The sequence below is a fragment of the Balaenoptera physalus genome, assembly GCF_965194825.1.
Source record: "Balaenoptera physalus genome assembly, chromosome: 1".
NCBI classification, from domain to species: Eukaryota; Metazoa; Chordata; class Mammalia; order Artiodactyla; family Balaenopteridae; genus Balaenoptera; species Balaenoptera physalus.
Genome location: NC_138882.1, coordinates 183,588,675 through 183,603,582, shown reverse-complemented (window position 1 = coordinate 183,603,582; position 14,908 = coordinate 183,588,675). Strand labels below are relative to the sequence as shown.

The 14,908-nt window shown below is 58.2% G+C and overlaps 1 protein-coding gene across 9 annotated transcripts in view; it reads left to right on the top strand.

Annotated features, from left to right (window-relative positions):
• CROCC (ciliary rootlet coiled-coil, rootletin) overlaps nt 1-14,908 on the top strand; it is a 48,566-nt gene that overhangs the window by 15,964 nt on the left and 17,694 nt on the right. For all 9 annotated transcript variants that reach the window (XM_082413868.1, XM_082413863.1, XM_082413865.1 and 6 more), the window contains 15 exons: nt 325-561; nt 1,002-1,098; nt 1,779-1,862; nt 2,312-2,545; nt 3,148-3,347; nt 5,107-5,289; nt 6,693-6,837; nt 7,517-7,663; nt 8,054-8,284; nt 9,018-9,211; nt 9,484-9,611; nt 10,700-10,869; nt 12,743-12,922; nt 13,690-13,824; nt 14,217-14,360. In XM_082413868.1, coding sequence (XP_082269994.1) covers nt 325-561; nt 1,002-1,098; nt 1,779-1,862; nt 2,312-2,545; nt 3,148-3,347; nt 5,107-5,289; nt 6,693-6,837; nt 7,517-7,663; nt 8,054-8,284; nt 9,018-9,211; nt 9,484-9,611; nt 10,700-10,869; nt 12,743-12,922; nt 13,690-13,824; nt 14,217-14,360 — 2,509 coding nt within the window. The remainder of the gene's footprint in view (nt 1-324; nt 562-1,001; nt 1,099-1,778; nt 1,863-2,311; nt 2,546-3,147; nt 3,348-5,106; nt 5,290-6,692; nt 6,838-7,516; nt 7,664-8,053; nt 8,285-9,017; nt 9,212-9,483; nt 9,612-10,699; nt 10,870-12,742; nt 12,923-13,689; nt 13,825-14,216; nt 14,361-14,908) is intronic.

Here is a 14,908-nt window from a genome sequence, read left to right as displayed (position 1 = left end):
CAGTGGATCCCCTTATACACAGGTCATTTTCCTTGCGTTGGGGCATATCTGTAGGATAAATTCTGAGCGATGGAGTCAGTGGGTCATAGAACCTATCCATTTATAATTTTCAGAGTTCTTCTAATTGCCCTCTGTGTGGTTACACTCACCCTCACACCAGGAGTGTAGGGAGAGCCTGTTTCCCCACAGCCTCACCTACACTGTGCATTATGTGACTTTTTGTCCCCAGTCTGATAGCGACAAATGGCATCCCACTGTAGTTTTAATTTACACTTGGGAGCCCACCCCCCCATTCCCATCCCCATCCTGTGTTCTCTCCACCAGGGACCTGCTGCAGCTGGGAGGGGAGCTGGCTCGGACCTCACGAGCCATCCAGGAGGCGGGCCTGGGGCTGAGCACAGGCCTGCGGCTGGCCGAGAGCCGGGCCGAGGCGGCCCTGGAGAAGCAGGCCCTGCTGCAGGCCCAGCTGGAGGAGCAGCTACGGGACAAGGTGCTCCAGGAGAAGGACCTGGCCCAGCTGCAGGTGCAAAGCAACCTGGACAAGGCCGACCTCAGTGCCAGGTGGGCACCCGGAGGCACCACGCGAGGCAGACCTCCCCACAGAGTGTATGCCCGGAGATACGGGGAGGAGGGGGCGTCTGTTTAACAGGGACGGGCCCTTCCCCTGTGTGAGTTCAGCCAGTCTCCCCAGGCACCCCGTTTGGCAGAGTGGGGAGACGGAGGTTCAGAGGGCTCTTGCCCAGGGCACATCACGAGCAGTTCAGCCTCTGCTCCTGAGACCTAGACAAGTCCCAGAGTGTTTTCCCTTGAGATAAAGTGGGTGGCCACCTCATTCTCATTTAGAGATGAGAAAGGAGAGTGACTTCAGGTCACATGGCAAGGGAGGCAAATCCTAGGGTCCCTGCCTCAGGTTTGGGGAAGCATGAAGGACACAGAGCTGGTGGGTTTGAGGAGAAGCTGGGTGGGTCTCCCATTCACCTGTGTTGCTCCCCTACCTCCAGAGTGACTGAGCTGGCCCTGACAGTCGAGCGCCTTCAGAACCAGAAACTGGAAAAGGATCGGCTCAACAAGGCCCTCACTGAGAAGCTTGAGGCCCTGGTGAGATGCAGGGCGGGGCGGGGGCACCTACCAGATCCATGGACACAGGCTGAGGGCTGGGTTGCTTGTGCCAACCCCAAACATCCCACTCAGACTCAGTTTCACCCCTTCATTAATTGAGCACCTAGTGTGTGCCAGCTTTAGTGTGAGCGCCTAGTGGGTGCCAGCTTTAGTGGTAAGCACATTCACCTCCTTTATCCCATTTCCCTCTCAGCAGTTCTGTAGCATGATCCCCATTATACAGATGAGGAACCTGAGGCCCAAGGGGAAATACTTGTCCAGAGTCTCTAAGCTGGGGAGTCAGGATTTGAACTCATGCCTGTGCCCTGCTAGCCCAGGGCTCTTTCTTTTGGAATTCAGCTGCCTCCTCACCAGAAGGACCCTTCTCAAGGGTACTGCCTGGGTTAGTCATCCTTATGTGTGGGGTCTGGCCTGGGTTCTACATCCAGCTCTCCTCCAATAGGCTGTGTGACCTGGGGCAGGACACCACACCTCTCTGGGCCTGGTCTGTTCATTGAGGGCACTGGGGCCGCTGTGGGGTCTACCAAGCTGCTGGCCCCTGGGCATGGCCTTCGAGGCCAGCTGATCGGTGGTAGTCCGGGGAGGGAGACGAAGGTGGGGTTTCTGACTAGGGCAGAGACCCTGACCGCTCTTTGCCTGTCTCCCCAACACCACTCTAGGAATCCCTGCGGCTCCAGGAGCAGGCGGCCCTGGAGACGGAGGATGGAGAGGGACTGCAGCAGACCCTGAGGGACCTGGCGCAGGTTTGGGAGCCGGGAGAGGCCAGAAGGGGTGGGAGCCCTGGGCAGGGCAAGGCAAGGCAGTCCTGGGCCACCACGTCCCCTGGTGGCCTTGAGCTGAACTGCAAGTGGTTGGGGGCCCTGGAAACCTAGGCTGCTGTTTAACACCCCTGCTAGCTCCGCCCAAACTCTGCCACCCCCTGCCCCCCACCCCGGGGGAGTTCCCCGTTGGAGAGGAGGCACTGCATGTTCCCTGCCCATCTGTGAGAAACGCTGAATCATGTCTCCCCAGTAAATGGGAGGCCTTACCTGGTGGGCTGAGGGCTGTGAGCTAGCGGAGGTGAGAAAGTGCTGCAGAGTTAGGCATGAAGCTAGACATGAGGACCCTGGTGGCCCCACTGCCTCCCGAAGCTTCTTGGCGCAACTAACACCGCAGCTCCCCTCCTCCTTCTGCCTCCCTAACCCACCCTCAGGCCGTCCTGTCAGACATGGAGAGCGGCGTCCAGTTAAGTGGCTCTGAGCGTACAGCGGCCGCGTCGGACGGCAGCCTGCGGGGGCTCTCGGGGGCCCGGACCCCGTCTCCACCGAGGCGCTCCTCGCCCGGCCGTGGCCGTTCCCCCCGCCGAGGCCCATCCCCTGCCTGCTCGGACTCCTCCACACTAGCCCTGATTCACTCCGCTCTGCACAAGCGTCAGCTGCAGGTCCAGGTAGGAAGGGTCCTGAGTGTCCTGGGGCGGAGCTCGAGTCCAGCGGGGAGGGGCTTGGGCAACCTTGGTCGGAGCCAGGGTCTTAGGGGAGGAGCCTGAGCATTCAGGGTAGAGTCAGAGCCTTGAGAAACGGCAACTGAGTCAGGACCCATGGAGGTGGCTGAGACCACTGGAGGAATCTGAGTCTAGAGTGGGAGGGTCTTGAGCTGCTGGGGGCGGAGCCCGGGGTGGAGTAAGAGTCCTGGTATAGGAAGGGAGATGGGGTTCCCACACAGAGCCAGAGAGCCTTGGTGTGTGTTTGGGGTGGGGGGGGGCGGTCAGAAGTGGGGGAGGGGAAGGAGTGTGCTTGGCTGTTTGTCTGGTGTCCTGGGGACTTAGGTTGCCCGGGACCCCAGGGAGATGGAGGCTCAGAGCCCTTGCAGAGGTCTCAGAAGGGTGGTGAGGGCACGATGCAGGGGAGTGGAAACTGAGTCTGGGGGCTTAGCTCCACTCTCCTGCCCCAGGCCTGGACCCAGGCCTAGGCCGCAGCATAGGCTGGTGTGCGGAGAGCGGGGAGGGAGCTTCGCGGGGCTCCCCTACACTCAGTGATTCCCATGCCACAGGACATGCGGGGGCGCTATGAGGCCAGTCAGGACCTCCTGGGCACCCTGCGGAAGCAGCTTAGTGACAGCGAGGGTGAGCGCCGTGCCCTTGAGGAGCAGCTGCAGCGTCTTCGGGATAAGACCGACCGGGCCGCCCAGGCCCAGGAGGATGGGCAGCGCGAGGCCCAGCGCCTGCGCAGTGCCGTCGACCTCCTGAACAGGTGCCGGGAGGTCAGAGGTGGAGAGCCCGGAGAATAAGTCAGCGTCTGGGCCTAACGCCAGCCAGAGCCTGTGAACATGCGGATTTGCACTAATATGGTCATAACTAGCCGCATGTGTCTGTTCAAATGTAAATTAAGTAAACATTTACAAAAGTAAAAATTCAGTCCCTCAGTTGCATTAGCCACATTTCAAGAGCTAATAAGTAGGATATATGACTATAAAACATTTCCATCATCTCCAAGAGCTATATTGACACTGTTATTCTCGACTCTGTCTCTTGGAGATTTTGGAGACAAGAAATCATCCACTCTTAGCTGCCTGGTTGTTTTTGATTTTTTTGGTGCTTGTTTTTTGGTTTTTCTCTTTGTAAATGTAACCACGTAATAAAAAGTTTGAAAAATGGAGGGGAAATAAAAAGATGGGACCTCCTCGCAGCTTCCCCTGCTCATCCTAACCCCTCTTAATGCACTGGCTTTGCTTCCAGTTGTGTTTCCTGACAGTCGGTTTGCAAACCTTTCCAGTATACCTACTATGTGCTAGGCTTATTGCCAAGTGCTTCCTGTGTATTATCTCAATTAGTCTTCCCATCAAACTCATGCAGTTCACAACTGTTACTGCCCTGAGGTTGAGAGACTTGTCCAAGGTCACACAGCAACGTGGCTGGGGTAGGAATTGGGATTCAGGTCCATCTGACAGCAAAACCACTGCTTCCCATGCCTTGGAAGGAAAGGGGCTTTTTATGTAGTTGCATTCCCAGCGAACACCTCATTTTGCATTCTACTATTTTTCTTAATTTCATGTTGAATGCTTTTTTTTTTTTTAACTTGGATAGAGTTTGACCCCCACCCTTTTATTTTTTTTGAAAATTTTAGTTACTTATTTTTGGCTGTGTTGGGTCTTCGTTGTGGTGCGTGGGCTTCTCATTGTGGTGGCTTGTTGTGGAGCATGGGCTCTAGGTGCGCAGGCTTCAGTAGTTGTGGCACGCGGGCTTACTAGTTGTGGCGCATGGGCTTAGTTGCTCCGAGGCACGTGGGATCTTCCTGGACCAGGGCTCGAACCTGTGTCCCCTGCATTGGCAGGTGGATTCTTAACCACTGCACCACCAGGGAAGCCCATGTCGAATATTTTTTCCCACCTACCACCAGCCTTCGTATCTAATATATCAATATTTACAGGTTGCCACTTTGAGCGAAGGGGGGCGGCAGTGGAGGATATGATAGCGATCAGCCCTAAGCCTGAGCTAGAAACCCCTGCCTTGGAAGGAGCCTCCTCCCTCCCCTGCCCTGGCTACCATGTGCTGCTGGCCTGGACAGCAGGCAGTTGTGGGATCGGGACAGACCCAGCTCTACTGGGCCTCCCAGAATTGAGGGGCATAGGGTGCTGTAGGGGGCATTTCCTGGCCATGTGGGCTAGCAGAGCTAGCAGCAAAATTGCCCACATGTCTCAGGAACCTAGCCTGGCATCTTCACCTGGTGGGGTAGTTGGAGATAATGCCAGTGCCTCCATCCATTCCACTGGGCCTCCAAGTGGGCTGGTTGGGGGAGAAGGAAAGCTGAGTGCCCTATGCCGGGAAGAGTCAGCTCCAGGGAGACGTGGATGAAATGAGTGGGCCATGCTTAGGGGCAGGAAGGCTTTCTAGAGGCCGGGGCCTCGGAGGATGGGAGGATGTGGCTCCTGGCTAGGACAGCAGCACGGCCGTCTTCCCCGGTGGGAGTGGCCTCTGCATCCCCTTCAGTTCCCCCTCCCCTTGTCCTGCAGGGAGAAGGACAGCCTAGCCCACAGCCTGCAGGTGGCCCAGCAGCAGGCTGAGGAGCTACGGCAGGAGCGGGAGAAGCTGCATGCGGCCCAGGAGGAGCTGCGGCGCCAGCGGGACCAGCTGGAGGAAGAGCGGGAGGACACAGCCCAGGACAGTGCATGGACACGCAGGGAGCTCGAGCGCAGGTGAGTAGCTTCTGGCTCCCTGCCAGGGCCGCTTGGATGGGCCCTGGGGCTCCCGACTGTCCCTGGGGGCTAGGGAGTACTGACTGTGTCTTGGGCCTTCTACCGTCTTGAGGGTCCTCATGGCACCCCTCTGCTATAGGGTCCTCTAACCAGACCCATTTCAGGAAACTGAGATTCAGGGAGGTTTAGTCATGTGCCTGAGATCAGAGAACTGGTAGGAGGTAGAGTGTGGATGATGATAACAACTGGACTTGCCTGGCGGTCCAGTGGTTAAGGCTCCGCGCTTCCACTGCAGGGGGCGTGGGTTCGATCCCTGGTTGGGGAACTAAGATCCCACATGCCTCGTAGCACAGCCAAAAAACAAAACAAAACGAAACAACTAATATAACAGTAGTTATATGAACTATATAGCATTAGTATTATTGTTCATTAAGTTAATTAACAATAATATTAATATAACATTAATATTTTTTAAATTTAAAGTTATAACAATAACATCAGTACTTATATTACTAAGTACCAGGCACCATTTTAAGCACTTACATTCTCTTGTTTAACCTTCATGGTAACTCTGTGATGTAGGAGCTATTATTATCTCCATTTGGATGAGATGGATGGTGAAACTGAGGCACAGAGAGGTTATGTAACTTGCCCAAGGTCACACAGCTAGTTAGTGGAAGAGCCAGGATTTGAACCCAGTCATTGGGGCTTCAGAGTTAACCTCTTAACCACTTCACTGTTTACTTCTCTGAGGCATTAGTAACAGTGATGTTTAGTACATTGTGGCAGTGGACATTATCCTTGTTTCTGAAGGCCCTTGGAGAGATATGTCAGGTACAATAAGGACACATATCCTTTTTTTTTTTTTTTTTTAAAGTTTTATTTATTTTTGGCTGCGTTGGGTCTTCGTTGCTGTGCGTGGGCTTTCTCTAGTTGCGGCGAGCAGGGGCTACTCTTCGTTGCGGTGCATGGGCTTCTCATTGTGGTGGCTTCTCTTGTTGCGGAGCACGGGCTCTAGGCGCACGGGCTTCAGTAGTTGCAGCACGCGGGCTCAGTAGTTGCGACGCATGGGCTCAGTAGTTGTGGCTCGCGGGCTTAGTTGCTCTGTGACATGAGGGATCTTCCCGGACCAGGGGTCGAACTCGTGTCCCCTGCATTGGCAGGCGGATTCTTAACCACTGTGCCACCAGGGAAGTCCCAGGACACATATCCTTTTCACAACGTCACGAGGCGAGCGTTACCCCATTTTGCAGATGTGAAAACAGGTCCAACAGTGGGCTTGGCTGTCCTTGTGGGTGAGGCTCCTGCCTTGGGCCTGGCCCCTGGCTGCTCCAGCATGTCTGGCTGTGGGAGACTCAGGGCAGGGGAGTGACATGGGGCACCCCCCACCCTCTGTCCCACAGCCATAGACAGCTAGAGCAGCTGGAAGTGAAGCGCTCAGGGCTGGCGAAGGAGCTGGTGGAGGTGAGGGAGGCGCTGAGCTGTACCACGCTGCAGCGGGACATGCTGCAGGCTGAGAAGGCCGAGGTGGCCGAGGCGCTGACCAAGGTGGGTCCCCGTTTGCCACACTGCCACAAACCCACCTCTACCCTAGGCCCCAGGCCTTCTCACTCTGGCCACAGACTGACCCCTATTTCAGGCTCATCTCTGACCCTGGCCACACACTGACCTCTGATCCCAGCCATAATGAACTGACCTTTAGGGCTGGTCATATCCCTGCTTTTCCAGATGCTTCTGGGGCAGGACCTGCAGCTCAGGTCATCCAGTCCCATCTCTGGACACAGGTCCTGGGGTCTGTGAGGGTTGGGGGCACAGTTCTTGGTCGGTGCCTGCCCTGCTGTCTGTGGTCTGGGTCCTGAGCAAGGCCGCCCTAGACCCCACTCTGGGGCGCCCTCTGACCTCTGGCCGCGCCCCACAGTGGGAGCAGCTTCACTGGGCCTTGCACGGCTCTGGGTGCGCAGCAGCGTGGGCAGCAGGGCGTCTGCAGGGATTTTTTTTCTGTCTCATGGTCTCATGTTCTATCTCCCTCCTCGTGTCCCCTGCCCTGTCTCTGGGGGCCCTGTCTCTCCGTGCCTCTTCTCGCCACCTCCCCACCTCCTGCCTCTCCCATCTCTCTGCCTTTCTCCCCATCTCTCCTTATCTTTCCATGTCTCTGCACATCTTTTCCCATCTCTCTCCATCTCTCCCCGCCTGACCGTCTCTGGCCGCCCTGGTCCCGACCCTGCAGGCTGAGGCTGGCCGCGTGGAGCTTGAGCTCTCCATGACCAAGCTGAGGGCCGAGGAGGCCTCTCTGCGGGACTCCTTATCCAAGCTGAGCGCCCTGAACGAGAGTCTTGCCCAGGACAAGCTGGGTCTGAACCGCCTTGTCGCCCAGGTACGCTGTGTGCCAGCAGGCCCTCCTGCCTCGCCCATCTGTCCTGCCCGCTCAGAGACCCCGCGGAGGCACCCCCAGGCCCAGCCTAGGCCCACACCCCGACAGCTCCCTGTACACCTCTGTCCCTCTGTCTTGTTGTTCTGTCTCTGACTCCTTCTGTCTGTCTGTCTTCTCTCTCATGGTCTGAGAGAAAAGAAGCTCCATGGGCCCTTCCTTCCCCTCCTCGCCAGTGTCCGCATGCCCTAGGGCACCGCCCCTTACCCCCAGGGAGGCTTCTGCGGGCTGGCGGTGATAGGTGGGTGGAGAAGGCATCCTTGGTCCTAGGTGGGACCTCTTCGGCCCGTGAGGGCCTGGGCTGATCTGGTCACTCACCCCCACCTGGCCCCCCAGCTAGAAGAGGAAAAGGCAGCCCTGCTGGGCCGGCAGCGGCAGGTGGAGCAGGCGGCCGCCTCCGCGTGGGAGGGGCAGGAGCAGCTAGCGCAGCTGCGGCTGGAGCAGGAGGCGGAGCGGCAGGGCCTGGAGGGCTCCCTGCGGGCGGCAGAGCAGGCCCGCGAGGCCCTGGAGCGCCAGCTCCCTGAGATGCACCAGGAGCGCTGCCGGCTGCAGGAGCGGCTGGCCCAGGTGGGTGTGTGTGGGGTCTGGGGAGCAGGTGGGGAAGGGGTTCTAGGCTCCCGGCCTTTTGCATTCTGTCCTGGGGGACGTCACAGGCTCAGGAGCCTGCTTCCCGGCTGAAATCCAGCCCCACCTCTGCCAGCTGGGGGCCTTGAGCAAGCAACGCAACCTCCCTGTGCCTCAGTGGCCCCACCTATAACGTGGGGCTAATAGTTCATATCACAAAGCGTTGTTCTGAAGAGTATACGGGGTAAGCACTTACAGAAATGAATCACCACTCAGTAAAGAGTAATGATATGATAATTGGTAGCAAATTTTAGAATTGGAATCTTAGACTTGTTGGGAAATCATAGCTGGAAGGGACCTTAGGTGTCTGTCCTGGAGGGCCTGGCTTCCTGGGAGAGGCCTCTAGGGAACAGACCACGCGGCGCAGGGAGCCAGGCTCTAGGTTCCCTTTCTGAGGCCTGCAGAGCCGCTCTCCTTTGGTTTGTTTTATACATTCAGCTTCTCTGGACATTTTGGGGTGCAGGAAGTGTTTGGTTGCTACGCAAACTAAGTGATGACCCTTATGTTTGCATGTGCGTGCACTGCAGGTCCAGAGAAGGCTGTGATTTGTCCAGGTTCACACAGCACGTCAGGGTACAACCTGGGCTTGAACCTGGTCTCCTGCCTGCCAGGGCTGGGTCGGGCCCAGGGTTGGGGGATTCTGGGGGTGGTGCTCACGGTGCCTGGTGGGGGCCAGCTCTCCCGGCAGCTGAGCGGGCGGGAGCAGGAGCTGGAGCAGGCCCGGCGGGAGATGCAGCGGCGGACGGAGGCGTTGGAGCGGGCGGCCCGGGAGAAGGAGGCGCTGGCCAAGGAGCGGGCCGGCCTGGCGGTGCAGCTGGCAGCAGCCGAGCGCGAGGGCCGGACCCTGTCGGAGGAGGCCACACGCCTGCGGTAAGGCCTTGAGCTCTGCCCAGCCCACCCTGGGGGGTCTGGCGGAGCCACCCCGTGACCAGCCACGTCCCAGCACTGGCCCTCAGGGGCAGTTGCTTAGGAGCCAGGTCACCAGCTCATCTTAGCCGGGGCTCAGGCTTCCCCGGGGAGCGTGGGCACGGCTGGGCAGGTAGGCTGGCACCTGGCCCATGGCTGGCCACGCCCTGGGATTCACAGTGTCCTGGGGCCCGGGAGGCTGGGTCCCAGGGCCTCAGGGATCGTGCGTGCTGCAGCTTGGAGAAGGAAGCCCTGGAGAGCAGCCTGTTTGAGGTGCAGCGGCAGCTGGCGCAGCTCGAGGCCCGGCGGGAGCAGCTGGAAGCGGATGGGCAGGCCCTACTGCTGGCCAAGGAGACCCTGACCGGTAGGGGGGCCAGGGCTGAGGGGTGGGGAACCCCGGGCTCCAGCCCGGAGCTGGAGCTGTAACCTTTCTAGTTCTGGGGTCTCACCGAAGTTGGGATCACTGGCTTTGGGGTGCGGCTGACCTGGCTTCCAATCCAGCCGCTTTCCCAAGCCAGCCCCTTCCCTCTCTGGGCCACGGGTTCCTCCTCTGACAATTAGAGGTGATGAGGCCCACCTTCTGAGGCTTTGCCAGGATGAGGTGAGAAAAGCATGGCCTTGGCACAGTGCCTGGCTCCGCAGCCAACAGTGGCTGCTGTCTACCGTCATCAGGGCGCTTAGAGAGTTCTGCGTCTCCGCGGAGCCATCATCAGCTGCTTTTCTGACGACTCTCATTCCCACCCAGTCTCTGAACTCAGAGGTTTTTCTTGCTCCACAAACATTTACTAAGCACCTGCTTGGGCCGCGAAAATTAAGTTTTTCGTCCACGTCCACGTGAGTCAGACAGAACCAGGAAGGGAAATGCTGACAGTCTCTGGTGGACTTCCAACCCCGAGGATAGTTTTTAGATTGTCCCCTGTGGGGTGCACCCTCCCCCGGTCACATTAGTGCTGACAGTCCAGCAAGTATGCTTATGGCAGTCAGTCATTAAAGGTGATGCCTTACGGAAAGCTGTGCAGCCTTGGGAGGTTGCCTGTCTCCTCGGAGCCTCCGTTTCCTCATCTGTAAATTGGGGATAAGCTGCGTAGGTGTGATGTGAAGCTGTGTTGTGCTCAGCCAGGTGCCTGCCCGTGGTAAGCACTCAATCAGTGATGGGGGTTCTCCTGTTTTTGCTGTCCTCTCCATTTGGGGGGGCCTCCTCATCAGTCACTTCATCCTTTAGATGCCATTCCAGGTCGGTAGGGAGGGGGACAGGGCCACTGGGCCCATGCAGTTGATGGGGAAACGGAGGCCCAGAGAGGGCAAGAACGTTCTCCAAGGGAACTCAGCTAGATACCGGTGGGCCCTCTCCCCTCTGGGATTTTGCCCACTTAGCTCACCTGGCCTGAGTCTGTTGGCCCACTGGGAGGGTCCGACCCAAGCTTGTTTCTCCTTTCCATCCCTTCTGTGCAGGGGAGTTGGCGGGCTTGCGGCAGCAGATAACAACTACAGAGGAGAAGGTCGCTCTGGACAAGGAACTGATGGCCCAGAAGTTGGTGCAGGCTGAGCGGGAGGCCCAGGCCTCTCTGCGGGAGCAGCGGGCAGCCCACGAGGAGGACTTACAGCGACTCCAGCGAGAGAAGGTTCAGGCAGCTGGGTTGGGGCAGGCGGTGGGGTGGGGGAGGGCTCTGAACCACTGTCTCTGTCTCCTCTGTGACCTCAGGCGAGTCATCCTTCTCACTCTGCCTCAGTGAAATGGAACTTCATCTCTGTTTCAGAGGCTCTGGGGGCAGCTGGGAGGATCCATCGGGGACCACTCCTTATCAAACATGTAGATTCCCAGGCCCCAATCTAGTCCAGCCCTGGTGATCCTGGTGCAGGGGGTCCACAACCATATTTGGAAAATGCTGATCTAATGTAGAGTCGGAAAGCACTTTAATTTGCTAAGAAGTGCAGTTTGCATATGAAAGATCACTCGGGGGACCAGAGCACATAGAAAGGGGAGGGGCCAGGTCACCAAAAGACAGAACAGAAGTACCTAAGAACCCTGGCTCTGGAGTTACATTGCCTGAGTTTCAACCTGATCTTGGCCAAATGCTGGTTATGTTACCTAAGGTCTCTGTGCCTTCATTTCCTCATTTTAAAAAAAAAAAATTTATTTATTTATTTATTTGGCTGCACCGGGTTTTAGCTGCGGCATGCGGGATCTTCGTTGCCGCATGCGGGATCTTTTTTTTTTTGAGTTGCAGCATGCGGAATCTTTAGTTGCGGCATGTGGGATCTAGTTCCCTGACCAGGGATCGAACCCAAGCCCCCTGCATTGGGAGCGGCGGGGTCTTAGCCACTGGACCACCAGGGAAGTCCCCCATTTCCCCATCTTAACGATGGGGATAGTGATAGTATAATTTATGAGGATGAGGTGAGATGATCCTTACAAAGAGCTTAACATAGAGACTGGCACTTTGTAAATGCTCCATAATTGCTGGTTGTCATTATTATTATTGTACTGAGATACTCTCCAGAGTGGGCCTCTGGCAGGGGACCTGAGTCACTCATCTTGGACGGGGCTGCCTCTGACAGAGGTTCAGGCTGTGGCTCCTGACACCAGGGGGCGCCATTCACGTAGTACATAGTCTTCTTGGATTTGTGGATAGAATCACACTTCTCCAGCAGGTGGCGACAGAGCGTTTGAAGCAGAGAGTATTTTCACACAGCTGTTAGGGACTAGTGCTGGGGCCAGGCACCTCCCTCAGACCCCAAGTGGGCTCTGCCTGTGGGTTGTACCCACCCAGTACCCAGGGAGCCAAACTCCTGTGCCTTCCCTCAGTCTCCCTGCACCAGCAGACTCAGCCTCTTAATGTCACCATACCTGTACTCTTCTCTCCAGCTATTCCGCCACCCCCAGACCCATGCCCTCTTATTGCTCACAGCCGACCCAACTCCCCTCTACCCCAGCCCCCAATCCTGGTCCCTCTTCCGCAAGCTCTGAACAACCCGCTATTCTAAAATTCAGATTGCTCCTTGTCACTCTGGCTTGAGGCTCTGCCTTCCCAACTGTCCTGAAAATCAGGTCACCCCTCCCTGAAGCCCGCTGGTCTGGTCTGGCCTGGCTGCTGCCTGTGGCTCTGGCCCCGTCCTTCACCGTGTCCCCCTCGTAGTCCAAGCTCCAGTGACCTTAAATATCACAGTTTCCCTGTTCATCATGTTTCCTCTTTCCTCCGAGTCGTCTCCGGGGCTGTACTCTGGCCTGGGGTTCTTTTGCTTTTCTCTCTGCCTGACTGACGGCTGCTTGTTTCCTCCAGGAAACATTCTCTGACCCCTTACCCTCCTCCCCCCGCCCACCCAAAGGCCAGGCCGTTGCTGCTCCTGGCATGTCCCCATCACGGCCCTCATTATCACCCACCCCACCTTGTAGTTCCCTGATCACCTGCCCCACGGCCCTTGCTGCCCCGAGGTTGGTGAGGGGCTGTCTGGGCCCAGCCTCGTGGGTCACATGCACCTGGGCCTGGCCCCCAGGAGGCGGCATGGCGGGAGCTGGAGGCAGAGCGGGCCCAGCTGCAGAGTCAGCTGCAGCGGGAGCGGGAGGAGCTGCTGGCCCGGCTGGAGGCCGAGAAGGAAGAGCTGAGCGAGGAGATCGCCGCCCTGCAGCAGGAGCGTGACGAGGGCCTCCTCCTGGCCGAGAGCGAGAAGCAGCAGGTTCGTGAGCCCTGGTGCGGCCTCCACTGCTGCCTGAGGGGCCCCTGTTCTGGGGCTGGTCCCCGCTTAGCCACCCAGCAGCTAGGAGCTAGGAGTCCTTTTCTGGGCCTCGGTTTCCTCGCCTTCAGGATGGGGGAGTTCAAGGGGTGTTTGTGAAGCATCGCTGACACCCCTGCCCAGCGAGCGGGCCCGGCACGTGGTGGGAGCTTACTGAGTGGCAGCCACAGTCATGACACCGTGAGCGTTGTTCCAGAAAAGCTGACCCACATTCTCCCATCCCTCCTCCCACCCCAGGCTGGGCATGGCGTCCCCATGACCGCCTCTGAGCAGTCCCCGCGAAGCCCACATGCAGCAGCTGACCCTCCTCAGAAAGAACTAACTCCTGACTTTCCCATAATGTAATGGAGACAGGGCAGACTGCGTCCATCTCCTCTCCTCACCTGCTGCGTCACCCTGGGCAAGTCACTTTACCTCTTTGAGCCTCAATAGCCTCATCTGTAAAATGGGAATAATGAAAGGCCCTGCTTCAGGATGTGAGATGTCTAAGTTGTGTCTGTGTCCAGGTTATTGTTACTGCTGTTGTACCCTTTCCTGGGGCTGCCGAGGGGGTGAGCCTGCACCTCTGCCCTGGTTCCACCTGTGGTGGCCCAGTCAGGTCCCCGAGCCCTCAGTGGGCACATTTCCGAGGCCAGCGTGGGGGAAAGGCCCAAGCATGCCCCCCAAGACCACCCAACACCCCGAGCCCTTTGCTCCCTGCCTCTGCCCAGGCCCTGTCCCTGAAGGAGTCCGAGAAGACGGCGCTGTCGGAGAAGTTGATGGGGACGCGGCACAGCCTGGCCGCCATCTCCCTGGAGATGGAGCGACAGAAGCGCGACGCTCAGAGCCGGCAGGAGCAGGACCGGGTAGGCCAGGCGGGGCGGGCGGGCCTCCATCTGAGCCGGGGTCGGGGATGGGGGGACACAACCCTGCCCGAGGGGGAGACGTGGCTCTGCCCTGGGGGCAGCGTCCAGGCTGTCGGCGGAGCTTCACCCTTCCTTGGGAGTCCCCATTGGAGGGAGATGGCACAGCTCTGCCCTGTGAATCCCCTAGTCTGAGGCAGAGACCGGCTCCGTGCATAGCACTTGCCAGGCGTCAAGGGATCAGTAGAGGGCCCGGCAGGCCAGCGTGAGGGGCCGAGTCTAGAGCCGCAAATGGACAGTTCAGTTGGCGCAGCTGCTATCAGTGGCGGTGGGGGTTGGGAGTGCGGGGGAGGAGGACACGGCAGTGCCAAGTCTCAGGAGCCCGTGTGTCCTAGAGCACCGTGAATGCCCTGACGTCCGAGCTGCGGGACCTGCGGGCCCAGCTTGAGGAGGCTGCCGCGGCCCATGCGCAGGAGGTGAAGAGGCTGCAGGAGCAGGCCCGAGACCTGGGCCGGCAGCGGGAGTCCTGCCTGCGTGAGGTGAGCCGCCTGCCCGTCCACCCACCCACTTCCTCCTAGGCAGTGCAGCCTAGACGCCGCTGGGGACCCAGAAGCGTGCATTCGAGGACAAAGGAATGCATGAAAGGAAGCAGGCGGCAGGCGTTTATTAAGTACCTGCTGGGTACGTGTGGGACTTGGGCTCTCACAGAGAGGCTGGGCTGGGCGTCCCTGCCCTCTTGAGGTTGATGCACAGGATGATCTTTTTATTTATTTTATTTTATTTTATTTATTTATTTTTTGGCTGTATTGGGTCTTCATTGCTGTGCACAGGCTTTCTCTAGTTGCGGCGAGCGGGGGCTGCTCTTTGTTGCGGTGCGCAGGCTTCTCACTGCGGTGGCTTCTCTTGTTGCGGAGCACGGGCTCTAGGCAGGTGGGCTTCAGTAGTTGCAGCATGCAGGCTCAGTAGTTGTGGCTTGTGGGCTCTAAGAGCGCAGGCTCAGTAGTTGTGGTGCACCGGCTCAGTTGCTCCGCGGCGTGTGGGATCTTCCCGGCCCAGGGCTTGAACCCCTGTCCCCTGAATTGGCAGG